Source organism: Bos taurus, chromosome 23 (genome assembly GCF_002263795.3).
Source record: "Bos taurus isolate L1 Dominette 01449 registration number 42190680 breed Hereford chromosome 23, ARS-UCD2.0, whole genome shotgun sequence".
Classification (NCBI taxonomy): domain Eukaryota; kingdom Metazoa; phylum Chordata; class Mammalia; order Artiodactyla; family Bovidae; genus Bos; species Bos taurus.
In genome coordinates, this window is record NC_037350.1 from 4137002 (window position 1) to 4152891 (window position 15890).

The window sequence follows — 15890 nt, forward strand, 5'->3', positions numbered from 1 at the left end:
ATATATACTTATAACTTGGAATATAAATTTCTTTCATTTAAACACTATGATGTTTATTTTAGATGCTTATAACTTAGAATATAAATTTCTCCTAAAACCATTAAACAGTTATTGCATTTTGAGAGTCCATTGTGCATACTTGATTTGTTGTATTTCTCCATTGACATTTGCCATGACCATGGCCACTCCACCCCCTGCCTCCCATAATAGAAGCATAGCTTGAGACTGTAGATTCTGAGTTCTCACATCCACCTTCTGTGTTTTAATGGCTCCTTCCTCACTTTCATGTGTGAGTTCTTCAGGTTTGTTTATACCCTTTTTCATCTTTATTCCCATCTTCTCATTTTCTGATTGAACTTGTTATTTGGAAAGACTACTAACCCATTTTAAATCGTGCATTATTCAGTAAGAAATAGATTGTTTAGCAAGAAGCTTTCCTAAAGTAAATTGCATAAAATTGAATGCATGTAGTTTGTGACTTGCTGAGATGTGTTTTGTCTTTTTCTCTGGTTCTCACGTGATTTCCAGGGTGCTAAGTCACTTCCGTTGTGTCCAACTCTTTGCAATGCTGAGGACTGTAGCCTGCTAGGCTCCTCTGTCCATGGGACTGTCCAGGCAAGAATCCTGGAGTGAGTTGCCCTGCCCTCCTCCGGGGGATCTCTCTGACCCAGGGACTGAATCCGAGTCTCTTATGTCTCTCTGGAGAATTCCATGGACAGAAGAGCCTGGTGGATGACAATCCATGGAGTTGCAAAGAATAGGACACAACTGAATGACTTTCATTTCACTAAGTGATTTCCAGAAAGTTTAAGAGAGCATAAAAGCCCCACCTTGAGGTAATTTTATTCCTGTGAGGCTGTTTTACCAAGCACACTCTCATCGTTGCTAATTTCCTTTCTTCATCCTATTATAAATGTAAGAATAACATATATAGGTAATTTTTTAGGATAGTTGCTAAATGTTAAATCAAATGTTTTAGCTCTTGCTGGTTTTGATACTTCATTTATCTCTACTCTAGACAAAGAAATATCTGTAAACTAGAAAGATAATTTAGAAATTTACTTCAAAACATGTCTTAAAAACATGTTTGTTGTTGTTTTTCTTTCAGAATGGTGAGGTAGGCCTGGACACTATTATTCTCCTTATGGTAATATTTGCATGGTGGGACTGTTTAGCTTCCTTCCATCAATTGTAAGTATGTCAGAGAAATAGAATCCATTTCCATGTGGTTTGAGTGTATCTAGTATTCATAGCTTGTTTGTGTGATGCTGAATTTCTTATTGGATTGGGCTAGATATCATTGGAAAGTGAATGTAAGTTGTCTTCACCATTTCACACACACACAGACACACGCGTGTGCACACGTGTGTTTGCATCTTGCCGTGTGGTACGTCTCCTTTTCTGTCTTTTAGTGCCTCAACGGTCCCAGTGATGTAGGTTCAACCGCAGCTCCCTGCATTTGTCCTCCAGGAAAACCAGGACTACAAGGGCCCAAGGTGAGTAACACCTAACTTGCTTTATTTGTTAAATCAGACAAACTAAAGCTGAGCAAGCACGAAATTCCTAATCACCATTGAGCCTGTTGTGAATATTCTGCCTAATATCTTAGAAGAGTTTAAATGGTGAGTTTTAGTGATTTTTTAAAAAAAGTGTATCCTAATCTGTAATTGGCTTTGAACCTTAAATTGATCCCACAATAAAGTGGGGGAGAATATTATTTTGTTTGCTTGCTTGTCCATTTGTGTTTTTTCTTCTTAATGCTGCTACTGTATCCCAAGAATGATACTTTCTTACAACCAGGTAGAAAATGAAGAAAGATATGTTCTAAATTCTTAAATGTCTAAATGCTTAATCTGTCAAGATGATTTTCAGATAGAAAAATGAAATAAAAACTTGAAAATTGGTTTGAGTGTTGTGTTTGATGTCCAGGTCTAAAAAGAGAGTCAAAGGTGTGCATATGTACTCATTTATTTTTTTTACTTATCATGCAATAATTATTTTTAGAAAGTATATTCTTTTAGTCATTTTCATACATGCGTATCTCTCAGTTGCATTTACATATTTATTTGCATGTGTATCTGTATATATATTATTTGTGTGCATATGTATTTTTTCTGTATATTTGTATAAACATATTCATTTGTGTACACATTTGTATATGATTGGAAGTATGATGTGCATACTATTTTATAACTAGTTACTTTTTACATAATATTCCGAATCTGTTTCTATCTATTAAATATGAATGGCTGAATTTTTTAAGTAGGTTGATACGGATTGTGGCATCACTTAGACATAGCCTAAGATACTGAGAGTTGAGTGGTTTGTCCACTGTAGATAAGTCTTATTTGTGCTGCTGTGCTGTGCTTAGTTGCTCAGCCATGTCCGACTCTTTGTGATAGCATGCACTATAGCCCGCCAGGCTCCTCTGTCCATGGGATTCTCCAGGCAAGAATACTGGAGTGGGTATCCTATCCCTTCTCCAGGGGATCTTCCCGATCCAGGAATCGAACTGCAGTCTCCTGCATTGCAGGCAAATTCTTTACTAACTGAGCTAACAAGGAAAACCAAATCTTGTTTACTTAATATTATTTAAAAATATCATCTAGATAAAAATGTCTAACTTGAAAACAAGTATGACTTCTTAGCTAGAGAGAATGTTTTGAGTATTAATCATTTATTACCTGAAGTGACCATAATAAATTTTGCTAAATATGAATTGTAATATTCATTTAGATGGAATTTTTTGATAAGTTTTAATCATCACAACTAAAAGATTTCAGATTTTAGATTGGTTATCTGAGAGCATTGAATACTGGTCTTTTGTGTGTGTTTCCCCATCCATTTTCAGGTGATAGTTTATGACCCACTTCAAACCTAGCTTGAAATTAAGAAAGAAACACAGTTTAAGAAATAAAAGGGTAAATTCAAAATAAACCTGTTTGGCTTGGAATTTGATTTCAGTCCTTTATAATCGGTTATTGTGAACAATTTTTAGATTGCATTTAGATAGATTAATTCAAGTGTTCTTCTGATAAACTAGCCATGTTATTTAGGATGTTTTGACCCAAAGGAAAAATACCTGCAGTATGCTTCTCAAACAATTTACCTTGCAAGGCAGCATGGTATGACCTACCTACCAGCCATACCTATGCGATATACCTACCAATATATCTTTTGAAATATATTTATACAACTTTATTTAACTTGGAATATTTTACATTGAAATGATTTGGTCTGCAAGAGATACCTTGTGGAAGTCAGAGTTCCATGACACTGACCTCTCTAAGCCCAGAGGACCTTCCGCCTGCTCAGGTTGCCCCCCGGGGCCTCTAAGGGGCTGTCTACTCTGCAGGCCCCCAGGGCCTCCTGATGTATCCTGATCTTCATCAGTGGTCCATTAGACATCTTGAAGTAATACCAGTTTTTATGCACATATGTTCCTGCAGCAAACTTTTAGCACACGCTTTGTCTTATCTGTGAAAGCCTCTGATTCTCAGTATTTTCAAGTTTCATGTGTTCCTCATTTTCGTTCTCTCTTAGTCATCATCTCACCCCTTTGCCACCTACCACTTTAAGTGAAATTGCAGTTTTCCACTGATCTTCAAGTTGGCGTGCTTTCTTAATCTGCTTTCCATTTTCTTCAGAAAAGCTGGCAGGAGGACAGGAACACACACACACTCTTCCATCCTTTTAGGGCTCTTTCCCCTGGAGGTGGTTCCTTACTCACATCAGGGACCTGTATGTGAAAAACAGAATCCATAGCAACACCCTGAGGTTTTCTTCCCTTGGAGAACTTCTGGCCTGGAAAATTGATAGGTTTTTAATTAGTCCAACAGAATCAGAACTAAAACAGATGAAGCGATTTTACTATACATCCAGCTGAGATGTATTGGTCGTTTTTGTTAGATGTTCTCTGGAACGCTTTACAGATTTCCATCAGGCAGACTTATCTGTACAGGAGAATCTAGTCTTCCCAGTAGCGAGAAATTGGGTTCTGGGAGCTGAGAGTTAAGTCATGAAACTGAAAGAGGAGAAATTCACATGTGGATGGGTGAGTAAGTGCTGATTCTAAGATAAAGTCAGTCATCTGCTTCAAGTTTTCTGAACTTCCAATGAATATGACAACCCTTTTGTAAAACCAGGTTAATTTAACTATGATGACCTGGGCTTCTCTGGTAGCTCATCTACTAAAGAATCTTTCTGCAATGTAGGAGACCTCGGTTTAATTCCTGGTTCAGGAAGATCCTCTGGAGAAGGGATAGGCTATTCACTCCAGTATTCTTGGGCTTCCCTGGTGGCTCAGATGGTAAAGAATCTGCCTGCAGTGTGGGAGATCTGGGTTCGATCCCTGGGGTGGGAATATTCCCTTTAGGAGGGCATGGCAAACCACTCCAGTATTCTTGCCTGAAGAATCCCCATGGACAGAGGAGCCTGGTGGGCTGCAAGTCATTGGGATGGCAGAGTCAGACACGACTGAGCAACTAAGCACAGCACAGCCCATACTTGGACTCTTCACTAAGCATAGAGAAATATATCTGCTAAGCATAGAGAAGTCCCTGAATGAGGCTGGCTTATTCATTCTGTCTCCCTACTGCAAAGGGAGTGACTAAATTAATGACGCTCTGGGAATGATTTTTATATGGAAGCACCTCACAGTGAAGGTTAGTTCAGTTCTCCTTTGGAATTTCAGTGTCTAGAGTAGTGCTTAATAGTGATATTTTTTATTTAATGAATTATAAAATGATTGAAAAAGTAAGATTCATCTGTCCCCCAGTTAACCCATGTGGAATGCGTTTGTTCTATATGAAAGATCCAGGCAATCTCCGGTTTAAAAATAAATCCCTTCCAAAAGACCTGTCCATGCAACGGCAGCTTCTTCCTCCACTTCGTAGCTAAAGGGACATTTGTGGGGACAAACTCCCCACATTTGGTCTAATCTTTAGAATCTGCCTGTCAGTGCAGGAGATGCAAGAGAAGTGGATCCCATCACTGAGTCGGGAAGATATCCTAGAGAAGGAAATGGCAACCCACTCCAGGATTCTTGCCTGGAAAATTCCATGGACAGGAAGCCTGGTGGGCTCGTCTGTGGGTTCCCAAAGAGTCGGACACAACTGAGCACACACACATACAGAGTGAAAATGTGGAAAAAAAGCAATTTTTTTTCAACTTTTTTTAAGGAAGAAGCAATTTCTTAATAACTTATTTTCTCTGAAATACCATTCTTTCTACAAGTTTATTGGTGCCCTTTGTTTTACCCTGATAATTCTACTGAGTAGCGTTTCCTTTGGGTTATCAAGGTAACCTCAGGCTAAAATACAAAAGCCTTTGGGAAATTTCAGGAACCACTGGGCGTTCACATATTTATGCTAATTTCCCCAAACTAAGTGGATTCCTTCTAGCTGAAGAGAATTAGTATTTGAGTTTTGAGGGAGAGAAGAGGTTGGTTTTGGTGAAAACCAAAGGAATTGGTCTTAGGTCAGATACTTCTGTGGAGGGCAGTGGGTAGTCTCAAGGCACAGGGGTTTTGAGAAGAGAGCTTTAAAACACGGGATGCAGGCCTAAGCGACCTTTGTTTTAGATGAATAACTTAAAAGAATTAGCTTACTTTTGCAAGCGCAATTGTTTCTCACTTTGTTCGTATTTGCACACTTGCAAGGCCATGTGCAGGGATGTTTCAACTTAGTCCATGATGTTCCCATCCCTGGCAGCAACTCAGAAATTCTATGGCACAAAATCAATTCATCATAAGTAAGAATTGCTTTTCAGCTGAATACTTATTTTTTGAAATTGCACATGTTTCAACTAAAGTACAAGAAAGTAGATTGAGAATTTAGTCACAGTTGTGTAATTATATGTCATATGTCTAATTTAATATATTTGGAAAATCGTTTCCACGTTAAGGTTGCTAGCCTTCCCTGGGTTGGTTTCTGATCAGTTTGCATTTTGATGTGGGCAGAGAGAGGGGCATTTAGGAGCATGGTGTCTAAAGTTCAGTTAGCTGAGTTCCCGTCTCCACTGCTGCCTCGTGACCTTGGACAAGTTACCTAACCTTCTTGGGCCTCAGTTTTCTTATATATAAAGTGGGAACAGTAAAATTACCCGCTTCATGGGATTCTTATGAGGATTAAGAAATTGAATACAGGTAAATCTCACAGGGGGCTTCCCTGGTCGCTCAACTATAAAGAACCCTTTTGCCAATGCAGAGGACATACGAGATGCTGGTTCAATCCCCGGGTCTGAAAGATCCGCTGGAGAAGGAAATGGCAATCCACTCCAGTATTCTTACCTGGAAAATTCCGTGGACAGAGGAGACTGGTGGGCTACAGTCAATGGGGTCCTCAAAGAGTCAGACGTGACTTAGCAACCCAACAACAGCAAATCTTGTGGAGCAGTACTTAGCATGTAGTAAGCAATCAGTAAAGGTTGGTGTCAGCTTTTACTACAGTAGTAAAATTGAATTTTTATTCTAATTGGCCTTTTCTTCAAAAATCAGTTAGGGTTTTACTTTATTCTTCTAGTTTTTTTGGAAGCAATAACAAACCTACCTGAGGTTTTGCAAATAAACCAATAGGGCAATAGTTCAAATAACCACTAAAACCTACCAGAAATAATAGAACCTGCAGAAGAGATTATTTTCCCTCTGGGGGCCATTGACCTGTGTTGCCTTAAGCAGTCACATTGGGTTTTATCTTGTGGGTGAATTTTTCCCTTGGAAACTTAGTTTTGATTCATTTAAAATATTATCGTTAAGTATGTTTTGTACTTTTATGCAGCTTAAAAACACAACTCCTGTTTCTTCTCATGCCAAAGTTTTATTTCAGCCTTATCATCATAGAAGTTAAACCTTCTCAGATCCTTTTGATGTTGTGGATTTTGCTGATAATTAATACTGTACGAGTAAAGAGGTCATTAACGGATTTGATCTGATTGGAAATAATCAGTTCAGTTCAGTCCAGTTCCTCAGTCGTGTCCGACTCTTTGCGACCCCATGGATTGCAGCACACCAGGCCTCCCTGTCCATCACCAACTCCTGGAGTTTACTCAAACTCATGTCCATTGAGTCGGTGATGCCATCCAACCATCTCATCCTCTGTCATCCCCTTCTCCTCCTGCCTTCAATCTTTCCCAGCATCAGGGTCTTTTCCCATGAGTCAGTTCTTCACATCAGGTGGCCAAAGTATTGGAGTTTCATCTTCAGCATCAGTCCTTCCAATGAACACCCAGGACTGATTTCCTTTAGGATGGACTGGTTGGATCTCCTTGCAGTCCAAGAGACTCTCAAGAATCTTCTCCAACATGACAGCTCAAAAGCATCAATTCTTCAGTGCTCAGCTTTCTTTATAGTTTAACTCTCTCATCCATACATGACTCCTGGAAAAACCATAGCTTTGACTAGACAGACCTTTGTTGAAAAAGTAATGTCTCTGCTTTTTAATATGATGTCTAGGTTGGTCATAACTTTCTTCCAAGGAGCAAGCATCTTTTAATTTCATGGCTGAAGTCACCATCAGCAAATAGTTATCGAAATTCTCCTTGATACTCAGCATTGTCCTAAAACAGTGGAAAACATTAACCATGTTTTTAAGGGGCCTCAATCCAAATGATGAATGAAGACCAATCAAGGGATAATTTTGAGAAAACTCTCATTATAAATATCTTAGTGATCACTGAGTGACAAGGGAGCTGCTGTAGTATTTCAGTAGAAAAAGACATCAGGAGAAAATGCAGTAACAAGGAGGGTACATTGATTGGAAACCTTGTTATATGGACTCAAATGCAAAAGGAAGAAAGTCTTCCCAGCAGAAAAAGAAAAGAAAGATGGGATTTGGTGAGAAATAGTGAGGCCAATCTGAACATGATTAAAGAAAGATGGCAGAGAGGCCAGAAATCAGTGTGGATCCTCTCCAAATAAGAAGAAAAAACATCTAATACCCTAGAGAATGGAAACACTGCTCTCTCATGCCCGGCTGACACTGGCTATCTTTGGATTAGAATTACAGATTGTGCCTCTTCAGCAAGAAGCTACATGTCCCTGCATTATTTTTCTCCCCAAGTTTACAGCTATTCCTTTTCTATCTCTTTTTAAAACGGCATGTCCCTTCTCCTCAGCCTCTCCACGTGGTCAACCTGTTGGGCAAGCATAAGGAAAAGCCCATCCCTTCTCCACTGTCTCCTTGATAGAGTTCACACAGTTCTTTCCATTTTTCCTGTTATGTTTCAGGAACAAACAGCCCTCGCCAGTAGCCTGAAGTCGAATTTCAGACCAGAGCACTTGGCTCTGTGGAAGTTCCCTTAGCAGTGGCCTTTAGTTAACATATAATCACTGGGGTATGTGTGAATAATTTCTTGCTGTAGATGTGAAGCCCTGCTGAGTTGAAATCAGTTATCTCTCTGTAGTAGTTCACCAATAAATGATGGCTGAGACATGATCTTTTTCAACAAGATGCCCCTCATGGATTCTGTAATACACAAATATGATATCATCATTATTATTGTTTTTAGACACACCCTGTGTTTTGTGGGATCTTAGTTCCCTGTCCAGGGATCAAACCTGTGCCCTCAGTGGATGGAGTCCTAACCACTGGACCACAGGGAATTCCCTGATACTATTTTTTGAGGTAGTTCTTAGAATTAAATTATAAAACACACTCACTTCACAAAAAGTGTTGCTTTCATTGTTTTTCACACATCGTGACCATCGGACTACTCAGTTCAGTTCAATCACTCAATCGTGTCTGACTCTTTGCGACCCTATGGACTGCAGCACGCCAGGCTTCCCTGTCCATCACCAACTCCTGGAAATTGCTCAAACTCATGTCCATCATGTCGGTGATACCATCCAACCATCTCATCCTCTGTCGTCTCTTTCTCCTCCTGCCTTCAGTCTTTCCCAGCATCAGGGTCTTTTCCAATCTGATTGGTCAGTATTGGTCATTGGGCAGCATGCTACAGTTTTTAGAATGTGTCTGGGCTTGTTGCCAGGCTGTATAGAATAATGTTCCTTGGAGGTCTCTGGTTTGTGAGGATAGAGTTTCTATTTTAGGTGTAACATGTATTCAAGGATGCTGGGAGCTGGACAGGTTGTTTGGCTTGGGCCTGGTTTTCATGAGGCTTCATATTCATGGGGCTTCCCTTGTAGCTCAGCTGGTAAAGAGTCTGCCTGCAATGCAGGAGACACTGGTTTGATTCCTGGGTTAGGAAGATCTGCTGGAGAAGGGATAGGCTAGCCCACTCTGTTGGGCTTCCCTGGTGGCTCAGCTGGTAAAGAATCTGCCTACATTGTGGGAGACCTGGGTTTGATCCTTGGGTCGGTAAGATCCCCTGGAGAAGGGAACGGCTACCCACTCCAGTGTTCTGGCCTGGAGAATTCCATGGACTGTGTAGTCCAGGGGGTCACAAAGAGTTGGATATGACTGAGCAAATTTCACTTTTTCTTTCACTTTTCATTTTGATGAAAATATTCAAGTTGTAGAAGTTTAATATTGTGTTAAAATGAAATTATAAATATAGGCAGAGACACACTGACTAGATTGAAAGGAACGATTGTTGTACAGCTTTAAACTTGACTCCCACATGGAAGATCACATAGCCTGTGGACTTTAAAAAAAAATACAACTTTTTTTAGGATATAAATTATTTTTATTGAAGTATAGTTGACTTACAATGTTGTGTTAATTACTGCTCTACAGAAAACTTATTCAGTTAAGCATATATATATACACACACACACACACACACGTGCTTTTTCATAGTCTTTTCCATTATGGTTTATTGTAGGATATTGAATATATTAATAGTTCCCTGTGCTATGCAGTAGGACCTTGCTGTGTGTCCATTCTGTATATAATAGTTTGCCTCTGTTAAACCCCAATTCCCAATCTATCCGTCCCCCACCTCTCTATCCCCTTGGCAACCACAAGTCTATTTCTGTCTTTGAGTCTGTTTCTTAGGTAAGTTCCTCAGTGTCATATTTTAGATTCAACCTACAAGTGATATCATATTAAAAATAATTATAAATTGAATTGTTATATCATAAGTCATGGATTCCTGTAGTGTAATGTCTAGAATAGAATTAAAGTTGTAGATTTCTGAGTGAAATATTAGTTGTTGAAGCCATAATTGTTGTGACATTGCACAGGTTTGTTCAGAATTCTAAACATGTTTCCTGCGATAGATACTGACATTTTACATCAGTGAAAAGTACTTCCCTTGTTATACCTGTAATGTGCTGCTGCTGCTAAGTCGCGTCAGTCATGTCTGACTCTGTGTGACCCCATAGACAGCAGTCCAACAGGCTCCTCTGTCCCTGGGATTCTCCAGGCAAGAATACTGGAGTGGGTTGCCATTTCTTTCTCCATACCTGTAATGTTCACAGAATTAAATCCCTGAAATATTTCATAATAAAAAGGCTTTACTTTGAAAAGTAACTATGATATCATTTTTCTAACCCTATTTTGAGATTTCCAGTTTTACATTTGTTTGTTTGTTTTACAAAAAGCTGCAAGTGATGGAATTGGTTTTGAACCCTGGTGGGCTCTGACTGAATCAGTAGAGTTGGTTGTTTTGGACTGAGAGCTTTTTTTTTCCTCTCTAGGGTGACCCCGGACAGCCTGGGAATCCTGGCTACCCCGGACGGCCTGGTCAAGATGGTAAGCCTGTGAGTACAGAAAGCTTGGTCATCTCCAGTACTGGGATTCTAGGGTCAATGTAACCTCATTGCACAGGGCCAAGTTCAACAGGCAGGGGAGACTTTATTCAGGACAGTTGTCATAGAGGAGAGTCAACTCCACACAGCTGAACCAGAGGGAGGGGGGCTCCTGAGTGCTGGGTGAGCTGGGGGGAAAGTGCTGGAGGCCTTTCAGGGGAGGCTGATCCAGAGATGGAGCAAACGCAGTTGTTCCTGAGTCTGGCGAGTGTCCTCTGAGTGATTGGCCCATCTGTGTTTGATTTTGAGCAGCTGTCCAAGTCAGGCTCCTCTCCTCTTGTTTTCTTAATGGTTCCATTTCAGAGGGATGGCTCCTGGATCCTGGGGAAAGACCTGGGCTGTCACATGGGCAAGAAGCTTTCTAAAAGATTTACATCTCAAAGGACCAGAGAAAGAATTTAGATGATCAGTTTTCTAAAGTAAATGCTATAAGAAAGGAGATCAGGAGTGTAGAGTTGGGAAGAAAAAAACTGAAGTTTCTTCAAGCTGAGGGCAACATTAGGGCTAGCTTGATCAAGAGAACTAGTGTATTAGTCACCTAGGTATCTTCACAAGAGCATACATCTTCACTACTTTTATTTATTTATTAAAATTTTTTTTAAATTATTATTTTTTACTTTACAATATTGTATTGGTTTTGCCATACATTGACGTGAATCAGCCATGGGTGTACATGTGTTCCCCATCCTGAACCCCCCTCCCACCTCCCTCCCCGTACCATCCCTCTGGGTCATCCCAGTGCACCAGCCCCAAGCATCCTGTCTCATGCATCGAACCTGGACTGGCGATTCATTTCACATATGATAATTTACATGTTTCAATGCCATTCTCCCAAATCATCCCACCCTCTCCCTCTCCCACAGAGTCCAAAAGACTGTTCTATACATCAGTGTCTCTTTTGCTGTCTCACATACAGGGTTATCGTTACCATCTTTCTAAATTCCATATATATGCGTTAGTATACTGTATTGGTGTTTTTCTTTCTGGCTTACTTCACTCTGTATAATAGGCTCCAGTTTCATCCACCTCATTAGAACTGATTCAAATGTATTCTTTTTAATGGCTGAGTAATACTCCATTGTGTATATGTACCACAGCTTTCTTATCCATTCATCTGCTGATGGACATCTAGGTTGCTTCCATGTCCTGGCTACTATAAACAGTGCTGTGATGAACATTGGGGCACACATGTCTCTTTTGATTCTGGTTTCCTCAGTGTGTATGCCCAGCAGTGGGATTGCTGAGTCATAAAGCAGTTCTATTTCCATTTTCTTAAGGAATCTCCACACTGTTCTCCTTAGTGGCTGTACTAGTTTGCATTTCCACCAACAGTGTAAGAGGGTTCCCTTTTTTCCATACCCTCTCCAGCATTTATTGCTTGTAGACTTTTGGATAGCAGCCATTCTGATTGGTGTGAAATGGTACCTCATTGTGCTTTTGATTTGCATTTCTCTGATAATGAGTGATGTTGAGCATCTTTTAATGTGTTTGTTAGCCATCTATATGTCTTCTTTGGAGAAATGTCTGTTTAGGCCCACTTTTTGATTGGGTCATTTATTTTTCTGGAATTAAGCTGCAGGAGTTGCTTGTATATTTCTGAGATTAGTTGTTTGTCAGTGGCTTCACTTGCTATTATTTTCTCCCATTCTGAAGGCTGTCTTTTCACCTTGCTTATAGTTTCCTTTGTTGCGCAGAAGCTTTTAATTTTAACTAGCTCCCATTTGTTTATTTTTGCTTTTATTTCCAATATTCTTGGAGGTGGGTCATAGAGGATCCTGCTGTGGTTTATGTCGGACACTGTTTTGCCTATGTTTTCCTCTAGGAGTTTTATAGTTTCTGGTCTTATGTTTAGATCTTTAATCCATTTTGAGTTTATTTTTGTGTATGGTGTTAGAAAGTGTTCTAGTTTCATTCTTTTACAAGTGGTTGACCAGTTTTCCCAGCACCACTTGTTTAAAGAGATTGTCTTTAATCCATTGTATATTCCTGCCTCCTTTGTCAAAGATAAGGTGTCCATAGGTGCGTGGATTTATCTCTGGGCTTTCTATTTTGTTCCATTGATCTATAGTTCTGTCTTTGTGCCAGTGCCATACTGTCTTGATGACTGTGGCTTTGTAGTAGAGACTGACTGCCCAGTGAATTCCTAATAGCAATGACTAGATGAGCTCAGAAATCCTATTTTTTTCCCCTTCATATCTGAAAGTTTTCAAGTCAAAGATAATGTTATTTCCCCAAGAATATATGCACTATAGTATCCCTATAATCTGACTTTAAAAATACCCTATAAAGTTCATAGAGAATTTTAGGGGTATTTATGAATTAAGGAAACATAAAGCTTAACCACTTTAAAGCAACTGAGGCAAATGCTTACAGGTAAATCATCTGTCAGGATGTTTATCACAGTAAACAAACATGATATATTAGGTCTTGAATGTTAAATAATTTTGCCAAAAGAGTATCTCCTGGGAGACTTTATCATGAGATATTAACTTAGCATGAAGCCTGGGAAGGTTTATACTGTGAGTCAATAATTTTCAAGGCATGAAAGAAGCACAACCTCATGTTAAACCACCAACACTCCAACCATCAGGACTGAGGAGCTCGTTCAGTCCCTGACGGAGGTTTGCTAGCAAATTTCATACAAAAGATACAGCCAGCTTTGGAAGCGGCAATGTACTGGTGCCTTTCACGTTTGTGTTGCCTGGGAAAGGGGTTAACATTCAGGGGAGCCCCTGTAGAGGGACGTCAAGGGAAGGCGTCTGCAGAGGTGAGGAGGCAGTGGTCAGCTTGGAGCCCAGGAGCTGTTGGACGGGGGTCGGTGCTGTGAACTGACCGCCCGCCCCACTAGGACTCACTCCCAGTGTGACGAAGATCGGTGGGGGCTGCAGAAAGCGAGTGATGCGGTTTGACTCACGATTCAGAAAGATAAACATGAACATTCTGTGGAGAGATCATATGAGTGTCAACTGAAAAAAAGTCATAACCTAAAGCTTTATTCAGAGGACTTTCTGAGGACTTCAAGCCTGGGAGGCGTCTTCTCAGACAGTGTGAGGGACTGCTCTGAAGAGGAAAAGGAGAGGCCAGAATATAGAGGGTTTATTTAAAAAAAGGTCAGGTCGTCCAGACATCAAAAGATTACCGGACATCTCAGCTCAGGAATTCAGTGGGTTTCTGTGTTTGGGAAAAGCCTGAGGCTGGCTCCCTGAGATGGTTCTCTTGACCTGCACCTCAGCCGTCTGGAGCCAGTGTCCTGTGCCTCCTCATCCCGCGGCTCCTCAGGGGGGCTGCAGTGGGGCTGCAGTGGCTGCCGGCTTGATGGTGGGCATGCTGTTTCCACGTGAGTCCCTCAGGGCTCACTGTCCGGGCAGCTGGAAAGCGGTGGCTGCAGCATTCTTTGTTTCCTGATATGGCAGGTGGCGTTTTCCAGGCACATTCATATTCTGTGCTTAGGCTGTCGAATTTGCTTTTCATAATTTTTATTTTACTGTGCTGGGTCTTCACTGCAGCGTGTGGGCTCTGAGCTGCGATGCCCGTGCTTCCTTGTGGGGTGCAGGAATGTCCCTCGCTGTGGTACGTGGGCCCAGGAGTCCTGGCGCACGGATTCGCCAGCTGCAGCGCACGGACCTGCTGGCTGCGGCGCATGGACTCCCTCGCTGTGGCGCATGGGCTTGGTTCCCCCGCAGCATTCAGTTTTCAGTCACGTGAGTGGGAGTGGGAAACCATGGAGGAGGTTCTTTCAGGATTGTGAGGGCGGCCTGGATTAAGAGCCATGTACGGACAAGTGAGGGCGTCGGAGAATGAGACGACCGGATGGCGTCACCGATGCGATGAACATGAACTCGGGCAAACTCTGGGGGATATTGGAATGGTGAGGACAGGGAGGCCTGGCATGCTACAGTGCCCGGAGTGGCAAAGAGTCAGACACGATGGGGAAACTGAACAACAGCAGCACTTTAGAAGGGGGACGTGGTCAGTCAGAGTCGGGAGTATTTTTAAGGTGAAACTGAGCAGACTCATTGTCAAGATAGACGTGAGGCAGGAAAGAGCGCCGGAAGCTTCACAGTTTAGTTTGAGCAGCGCGGTGAGTTTGGGGGCCTTTTTCTGGGCTGGCTGACGGAATCTCAGGACTCTTGAATCAGAGGGAAGTTGGAGAGTGAAAGCACACAGGCTCTGTAGCATGTTGGATATATCTGCACCCACCAGCGCTGATGAGATGATTCAGGGAGAAAGTTCAGATAATTGGAGAAGAGAAGGGGGCAGGAGGCTGCGCTTAGGGCTCTGTTCCAGAGGAAAAGAGGAGGAGGATCCAGCCAAGGAAACTGGGAAAAAACTGGTCAGGGAAGCAGGAGGATCACAGGGAGACGGTGAATGAGGAGGACCGCATGGAGACGGTGTCCTCCCAGAAGTCAAGTGAAGACTGAGTTTGAAGAAGGAGGCAACCCGTTGTGTCATTCCTGCCTTGAGGGTGATAAAAATGAAGTTTGTGCGTAGTCTGCTGAATTTGCTTTTTATTTATTTTTTTAAAATGTGGCTGTGTTGGGTCTTCACTGCAGCGTGCGGGCCCTCAGCTGCGGTGTGCTTGCTTCTCTTGCTGCGGTGCAAGAACTTCTCTCGCTGTGGTGCAAGGCCTCAGTGGTTGTGGCACACGGACTCTCTAGGTGTGGCACGTGGGCTTAATTGCCCTGTAGCATGTGGGATCTTAGTTCCCTGACCAGGGATTGAGCCTGAATCCCTCACTTTGAAAGGTGGATTCTTAACCACTGGACTGCCGGGGAGGTCCCTGGATTTGCTGGATAAGTGTCATTGAGGACCTTGATAAATGAGATTTCAGGGAGAAACTGAATAGAAAACTGGATTTGAGAGAGGTAAATCAGGAGGTCAAATGGTAACAGGGATACAGATGCTTCTGAGGGGTGTAACAGGGAAGAAAGACCTGGGATGAAGGGGTTTTGACACAATAGATGTTAGAGCATGTTTCTATCATGATGAAAATGAGGCATAAGGGGGGAAATGTGGTGATTTGGGAGATAAGGGGTATTTGCAGGAAGAAAAGACTTGAGTAGGTAAGGGCACTGGTTCCACTCACAAGAGGGAGAGTGTAGCCTGGATAAGAGTCTAGGCAGTTAAATATTTACATGGGCGCAGAGGGCCAAGCCACTCAGTATAGCAATAGCTGGGTGTG

The 15890-nt window shown here is 41.7% G+C and overlaps 1 protein-coding gene across 2 annotated transcripts in view; it reads left to right on the forward strand.

Annotated features, from left to right (window-relative positions):
- The window catches only part of COL21A1 (collagen type XXI alpha 1 chain), a 234927-nt gene that overhangs the window by 110156 nt on the left and 108881 nt on the right, over positions 1–15890 (forward strand). The window contains exons 8-10 of one of the 2 annotated variants that reach the window (XM_059880512.1): positions 1109–1117; positions 1413–1496; positions 10598–10660. In XM_059880512.1, the coding sequence (XP_059736495.1) occupies positions 1109–1117; positions 1413–1496; positions 10598–10660 (156 nt within the window). Of the gene's footprint in view, positions 1–1108; positions 1118–1243; positions 1497–10597; positions 10661–15890 lie in introns of those variants that run through there. The other variant, XM_059880511.1, reaches the window with a different exon arrangement.